Source organism: Pan troglodytes, chromosome 15 (genome assembly GCF_028858775.2).
Source record: "Pan troglodytes isolate AG18354 chromosome 15, NHGRI_mPanTro3-v2.0_pri, whole genome shotgun sequence".
NCBI classification, from domain to species: domain Eukaryota; kingdom Metazoa; phylum Chordata; class Mammalia; order Primates; family Hominidae; genus Pan; species Pan troglodytes.
This window is the reverse complement of record NC_072413.2, coordinates 63983916-63991737: the sequence shown is the minus strand read 5'-3', so window position 1 is coordinate 63991737 and position 7822 is coordinate 63983916. Positions and strand designations below refer to the sequence as shown.

General features: G+C 44.5%; 1 protein-coding gene across 1 annotated transcript; it reads left to right on the top strand.

The window, feature by feature from the left end:
* The first annotated feature begins 6445 nt into the window (after nt 1-6445).
* LOC735458 (Y-box-binding protein 1) lies at nt 6446-7569 on the top strand. The gene has a single exon (XM_054666659.2). It carries the CDS (start codon nt 6595-6597, stop codon nt 7552-7554), a length of 960 nt encoding a protein of 319 aa, XP_054522634.1. The 5' UTR covers nt 6446-6594; the 3' UTR covers nt 7555-7569.
* Nucleotides 7570-7822: the final 253 nt, after the last annotated feature.

Sequence of the window (7822 nt, the reverse complement as noted above, 5' to 3'; positions counted from 1 at the left end):
TCTCAAAAGTTCTGAATTCTTAAAACATTTTGTTCCGCATTTTAAGTTGTTATTGTTTGCCTGTTTATTTTAGAATGGGAAAGTTTTCAGGATTTCTAGTCCACTATATTTTTCACCTTCTGCATTTATAATCACCTCTTGGAAGAATTTATCAGCTTCTCACTCTCTTGATATTCCCTTTGTTCCCAGCACTCTCCTATCGTATGGGAAGAAAATACCTCCTTTTGTATGTTGTATCTCATACATTGCTTAGCCTCTATTTTTATATATATGCTTTATCGTGTGCACCTTATGTTAGTATATTAGTATATTCTTATAATGTATTAATAAATAAAAATATAATTTTTAACTGATAGAGATATGGAATCATGAGAGTTTGGAGACTCCACTGCCTTTTTTTTGAGACAGAGTCTTGCTCTGTCACCCAAGCTGGAGTACAGTGGTGCGATCTCAGCTCACTGCAACCTCTGCTTCTCAGGTTCAAGCAATTCTTCTTCATCAGCTTCCCTAGTAGCTGGGGTTACAGGTGCCCGCCACCACACCCAGCTAATTTTTCTATTTTTAGTAGAGACAGGGTTTCACCATGTTGGCCAGGCTGGTCTGGAACACCTGACCTCAAGTGATTCGCCTGCCTCAGCCTCCCAAAGTGCTGGGATTACAGGCATGTGCCACCATACCCAGCTTCCACTGCCTTTTAAAGCCCATTGTCTATGTTTTTATGAGTTTTAGGGTTGGAAAGAAAATATTCAGAGCTTTGTGCACACTGAACTCTGCTTCTTCAGACTAAAAAAAAAAGGTCTGGCAGGGTTACGCAGACAGATCCTGTACCTCAGGGCGGAGGTGGGTAGGCAGGTAATGTACTTGCTGGGCTGCAGGTTAGGAGACTTTGGTTGAGTCTAACTGACCCATGCTCTAAGACTCATTTTCGCTTCTCTTCTGTAGCCCATAATTTTTCATTTCAGCATTTCTCTCTGCTACCTAACAAGCTTTTCTACAGCTTTGATTCACCCTATTGATACCACAATAGTTTAGTTTCTCTGTTTAAAGAAAAAAAATAGAGAACTGGCACAAAAAAAAAAAAAAAAAAAAAAAAAAAAAACCTATCAAAACTTTCAAAAACAGTTGACAGCTTCTGGCCCCAAATCACCAGTTGAAGCTCACCTGGGTTGTCCTCCAGATACCTTGCCTAGGGCTGTATTTGCTGTGAGCCCCCCACCACCCTTTCAGCAATCTGTGATGCCATGTTCCTCTGCCTGTCTGTCTGCATTCCCTGTCTGGGTTATGTTTTCAGGCCTCAGAGAGTGCATTTCATCCTGACAGTGGACACAGTGAACGAGGTTCAAGGAAGCCGCCTGGCTGAATGACCACAGTTCAAGAAGTCTATTAACAAAAGCTAGAGAATCAGAGCTGTCTTCCCCATTTTGGAACTGAATTGCAGCCTTGGATTCTTTTTTGATTATGATCCCAGGTCTCTCATTTCCTAAAATGACCCCAAATGGGGGTGTAGAAAAATGCTCAGTCTAAGGCTATTTACTGTTTATAGCCTTAGAAGATAGTACACAGAAGACTCACATGATAAATATTATATAAATATGTGTGTATCTGTCTGTGTCTGTGTATGTGTAAATTGATACAATCCTTGTGATAGCAACAGCTTTTATGCAGTCATAAATAAGTCTTTAGATGTAGAATTGTGATACTCTGGTTTACTAGTATTAAGGAAACATGGCACAAATGAACAAAACATTTCATGCTACAGTGCTTGTGTGCACTGTTACCTCCATCACATAGACATATGAATGTGCCATGTCATAGGTGAGTCACTCACTCCCAAAGACATTCAAAGCTGAAGCTGGAGCCATTTTTTTAAATCAGAATCTTCGAGAACTCTGAATCCATTAATGTGGACAAAAACAGGTCCAGACTGCACTGTGCCAATGGGCACTATTACCTCCTGTTCAGTCAAGTGAAATAAACTGGGTCTCCAAATAGGCTGACATTTTCTGAGCTAACAGTCCTCCCCTGTTTATATTTTCTACTTAAGGAGGATATTTTTTAAAAGCCTATTTCACATAATCAATTTTAGTGGGCCCTTTAAAATGGAAGGTGAGCTGGAGGTAGTTCAGTTTGTTTAACAATAACTTCAGCTTATTGAAGTGAGCATTAGCGTATCATGTCCCCATATGGCGGTCATTAGAGACAGGGGAAACTTGAGAAGCTTATTACTCTGAGATAGCTAGTAAAAGGAATTGAAGACATTTTTATAGGACCTAAAGATAGTGCCAATAAAGTAAGGACAAAATCCATTTGTAGATGATAAGCAAGAGGAGGAAATCTTTGAGAAACTAAAAGGTCTTAGCTCTACAGTATACAAAGTAGAGAAGCTTTCAGGTGACAAGTCTATGGTTCATGTGCATATTCATTAATGTATTTACCTTTCTCAGTCACTCAGTTAACCAGTGTTTATTGAGCACCTACTATGTTCCCAAATGTGGTGACTCCTGAAAATGCAGTGATAACCAAGGCACAATCCCTGCCTGGAGGACCTCACACATAGATGATAGACTAGGAAAGAGGCCACTGAGTACAAAGGGATGGAATAAGTGGAAAGGGAGGCAGGGGGTATTGTGCCAGTGCACCAGGAACGCTTCCTACCTGACCTGCTAGGGCAAGGCTGGGGTGTGGGTTGTTCCAGGCAGATAGAGCTAGAGGTACAAAAATCTGCAAGGAGAGAGAAAATGGGGTGTCCCTCAGCAACTTCCAAGCAGCTATTTATGGCTTCCATTAGTTCAAGGAAGGGAATGTCAAGAGGTAAAAGCTGGAGAAGTAAGCAGGGATCCAGATCACAAAGAACCTTGTATGATTCTTGAAAATGGAAAACCCTTAAAAGGTTCTAAGCAGGGGGATGATGTGATCAGATATCCATTTTAGAAAGATGGTGTATTTGTCTGTTCTCACACTGCAAATAAAAACATACCCGAGACTGGATAATTTATAAAAGAAAGCGGTTTAATTGGCTCACAGTTTAGCATGGCTGGGGAGGCCTCAGGAAACTTACAATCATGGTGGAAGGGAAAGCAAACAAGTCCTTCTTTACGTGGCGGCAGCGAGGAGAAGTCCCAAGCCAAAGGGAGAAAAGGCCTTATAAAACCATCAGATCTCGTGAGAACTCACTATCATGAGAACAGCATGGAGGTAACTATCCCTATGATTCAATTACCTCCCACCAGGTCCCTCCCATGACACATGGGGGTGATGGGAACTACAACTCAGGATGAGATATGGGTGGAGACACAGTCAAACCATATCAGATGGTATAGGCTGCAGTGTGCAAAATGGATTGGAACAGGGAAAGGTGGACACGGGAGGCAAGTTGGGAGTCTGATAAAGCAATAAATAATCAAGCCAAAGGATATGAGTGGCCTGAACTAAGGTACCTGACATGGGACAGAAAGAAGTGAACAGACTGAAGATATGCTAGGAAGGTAAAATTAGGACACCGACATGGGTTGAATGTGGAAGAGGAGGAAAGAAAGAAGCTAAAGGGATTTTGGGTTATACCACTGGGTGGGAAATGGTACCACTTACTGAGATAGTGAACAAAAGGGGAAGAGGGAGTTTAAGGGAAACAATGGTGAATTAAATTTTAGATATTTCATGTTTGCCTTTGGGATAGCCAATAAACTCTTAGATATATGTATCTGGAGCCCAGGACAGGGAACTGGCAGGACTTAGAGATTTGGGAGTTATCATCTTATTCTTGGTAATGTAGGCAATGAAATATGGATGAAATTACCCTTGGTATGGGGAGAAGAGATCCTAGAACAGAGCCCTAGGGAACTAACCAATATCAAAGAGATAGGATGAGGGTGAGGAGCCCATGAGGGAGCCTGAGGATCAGTGGAGTAGAAGACCTAGGAGAGTGTGTTGTCAGAGGTGCCATGGGAAGAGAGGCTTTGGGAACAAATGGTTTGTCAACAGAGTCAAATGTTACAAAGAAGTCATACAAAATGAAAGAGGAATTTTAAAAGAATTACTGGAGGTATCCACTATCATCAATGGCAAACAGATCATTGGTGGCCTGGGTAAAAGCAGTTTCAGTGGCACAATGGAAGAGGAAATACAGCTGCAGTGAGTTGCAGAGTGAATGGAAGGTGAAAACGTGAAATTTAGAGTACGAACAACTTTTTCAAGATTCCATATGTGAAGGACATGGGGAGAGGAGGCAATAAGTGCCAGAGGAGAATGACAGGATATAAGGCAATTATTTTGAAACTAAATTATTAGAAACTAAATGATAGAAGAGACTTGAAGTGATTCAAACGCTCATGAGAATTAGCCAATAGAGAGGCAAAGTTTCATGAGATAGGAGGAAGAAGGGGTGATGATTAGAGGGGCATATGTGAGAAGGTGAGATGGGGGGCTTGCCTGGGTCCTGGGTGCAGAGAGAGGTACTGACCCTGTCAGGAGGACAGACCTGGTGCCAGTTAAAAAACAACCGCAAAACCCCAGGAAGGTACACCAATACATGTTGATGCTCTCACATCTGGAATCAACTGACAATCAGCTAACTGGCTCCACTGATCTTGGCTGTACTAAACTCTCTAGGACTCCACAGCTGTCATCTGATCTGGATGAGCCTCATCTGCTCCACAAGACCCTCAGCTTCATCCTGGGATGGGTAGACTTGCCTGGACTTGTTTTTTCTCATGGCAATGGCAGAGATGCAATAGAGCAAGCTACAATTTCCAAGCCCATCTGCCGCCTCTTCTTGTGTCATGCCCGCTAATCTCCCACTGGCCAAAGCAAATCATGTGGCTGAGCCCAGTGTCAGGTCAGTCCACCCACACATTGCAAAGGTAAATGGCAGAGAGCATGAGGTCACAGATATCTTAACACAGATAAAGAGAAATACAGCTTTGACATTTTGTCAAACACAAGAAGAAAAAGCAGTTTGTAAGAATCCAAGGGAAAAAGACAAAGGCCTAGCCATTCACTCCTCTTTCGTGCAGATCAAGGTGCTGCTGTATTATTTATGTCCAGAAAGGTTAACACTCAACTGTGGTTAATGAGCAAAGTCAGCCTAGATGAGAACACTTCATGATAGGGTCAGCATTACCTTATAAAACTTAACGACAGCAAAGTCAGCTTTATTGCTTTTGTTGAAAGGGGGAAAGCCCTTCACCACCTCCATGAAGTTGGTGGAATCTGCTCCTGGGCAAAAGAAAAAAAATGTTCTCTCCAAAGCTTGTTTATGAGAGAAGATTATTGGACTGTGAAAGAGTTTAATTTAAAGAGCAGGGTGGGGAGACAGGAGTGTCTGCAAAAGTGAGGAAAAGACAGCTCTGGCTTACATCCATATTACACTTGGAAGGGCAAGAAATGAGCTTGTGGATCAATGAAGCCAGGTTTCCAAGGGCTAAACCACAAAGGTAAGGAACAGAATGGTGATTCTGTGATGGGGAGTGCTTTCCCCATATGCTTCAGACATTCCCCAAAGTTATCATCACCTGCCCTTCTCCCTCCTCTCTATTTTCAGGCAGAACCATTCTATAAACACCTCTCTCTGCTTCTGAAACACCAAAGCACGGCACTGCGAATTATAAACCTTCAGTGTACAAAGGTGTCCATGGTTATCACCTGTGGATCTTCAGCTTACATAAATCAGGGGTCTAGATGAGTTGCTCCCCCTTCTTTCAATTCAGTGTAGTGTGATGTATTCCCCCTCAGGGGCATTGATGGAATATAGTGTCTAATTTTAACTAAACTGTCAGAAAATTAACACATGGCTTTAAAAGTTTCCTGTAAAGAAACAGCAGTTGGGAGATTTGCTGGCCTAGGACAGGAGAACAGACCTAGTGCCAGTTAACAACCACAAAGACCCAGGCGAGTACACCGATACATGTTGTTGCTCCCACCACTGGAATCAACTGAGGGTTGGCTAAGGGGCTCCACTGATCTTGGCTGGACTCACCTGTCTGGGACTCCACAGCGGTCAGCTTACCTGGGACTCCAGCAGCTGTCAGCTCATCTGCTACACAGGACCCTCAGCCTCATCCTGGGATTGGTAGACTTGCCCAGGCTTGTTTTCCTCATGGTGATGGCATAGGCGCAAGAGGACAAGCTCCAATGCCCAAGCCCATCTGCAGCATCTTCTTGTGTCATGTCTGCTAATCTCCCACTGACCAAAAACAACAGGGAAATGGCTGGGCTGATGAGCAGCCCACCACAAGAACAAGCTCTTGGTCAGCCACACTGCAAAGTGACACAGTGGTGAGGTGATGTGATCACTCCAGAGAAGTCAGCTAAAAGGGGAAAAAATTGAAATGATGAAGATGATTACTATTTAAAATACGTATTTATATCCACTATCATTAACTATCTTTAAACTGTCCCAAGTGCACGTTGTACCTGAAGTTGTCATAACTGGTAGGACATAAAAACTTTAAGCATTCAGTTCGATCGGTAGCGGGAGCGGAGAGCGGACCCCAGAGAGCCCTGAGCAGCCCCACCGCCGCCGCCGGCCTAGTTACCATCACACCCCGGGAGGAGCCGCAGCTACCGCAGCCGGCCCCAGTCACCATCACCGCAACCATGAGCAGCGAGGCCGAGACCCAGCAGCCGCCCGCCGCCCCCGCCCTCAGCGCCGCCGACACCAAGCCCGGCACTACCGGCAGCGGCGCAGGGAGCGGCGGCCCGGGCAGCCTCACATCGGCGGCGCCTGCCGGCGGGCACAAAAAGGTCATCGCAACGAAGGTTTTGGGAACAGTAAAATGGTTCAATGTAAGGAACGGATATGGTTTCATCAACAGGAATGACACCAAGGAAGATGTATTTGTACACCAGACTGCCATAAAGAAGAATAACCCCAGGAAGTACCTTCGCAGTGTAGGAGATGGAGAGACTGTGGAGTTTGATGTTGTTGAAGGAGAAAAGGGTGCGAAGGCAGCAAATGTTACAGGTCCTGGTGGTGTTGCAGTTCAAGGCAGTAAATATGCAGCGGACCGTAACCATTATAGACGCTATCCACGTCCTAGGGGTCCTCCACGCAATTACCAGCAAAATTACCAGAATAGTGAGAGTGGGGAAAAGAACGAGGGATCGGAGAGTGCTCCCGAAGGCCAGGCCCAACAACGCCGGCCCTACCGCAGGCGAAGGTTCCCACCTTACTACATGCGGAGACCCTATGGGCGTCGACCACAGTGTTCCAACCCTCCTGTGCAGGGAGAAGTGATGGAGGGTGCTGACAACCAGGGTGCAGGAGAACAAGGTAGACCAGTGAGGCAGAATATGTATCGGGGATATAGACCACGATTCCGCAGAGGCCCTCCTCGCCAAAGACAGCCTAGAGAGGACGGCAATGAAGAAGATAAAGAAAATCAAGGAGATGAGACCCAAGGTCAGCAGCCACCTCAACGTCGGTACCGCCGCAACTTCAATTACCGACGCAGACGCCCAGAAAACCCTAAACCACAAGATGGCAAAGAGACAAAAGCAGCCGATCCACCAGCTGAGAATTCGTTCTCTCCCGAAGCTGAGCAGGGCGGGGCTTGAGTAAATGCCGGCTTACTATCTCTACCATCATCCGGTTTAGTCATCCAACAAGAAGAAATATGAAATTCCAGCAATAAGAAATGAACAAAAGATTGGAGCTGAAGACCTTAAATGCTTGCATTTTGCCCGTTGACCAGATAAATAGAACTATCTGCATTATCTATGCAGCATGGGGTTTTTATTATTTTTACCTAAAGACGTCTCTTTTTGGTAATAACAAACGTGTTTTTTAAAAAAGCCTGGTTTTTCTGAATACGCCTTTAAAGGT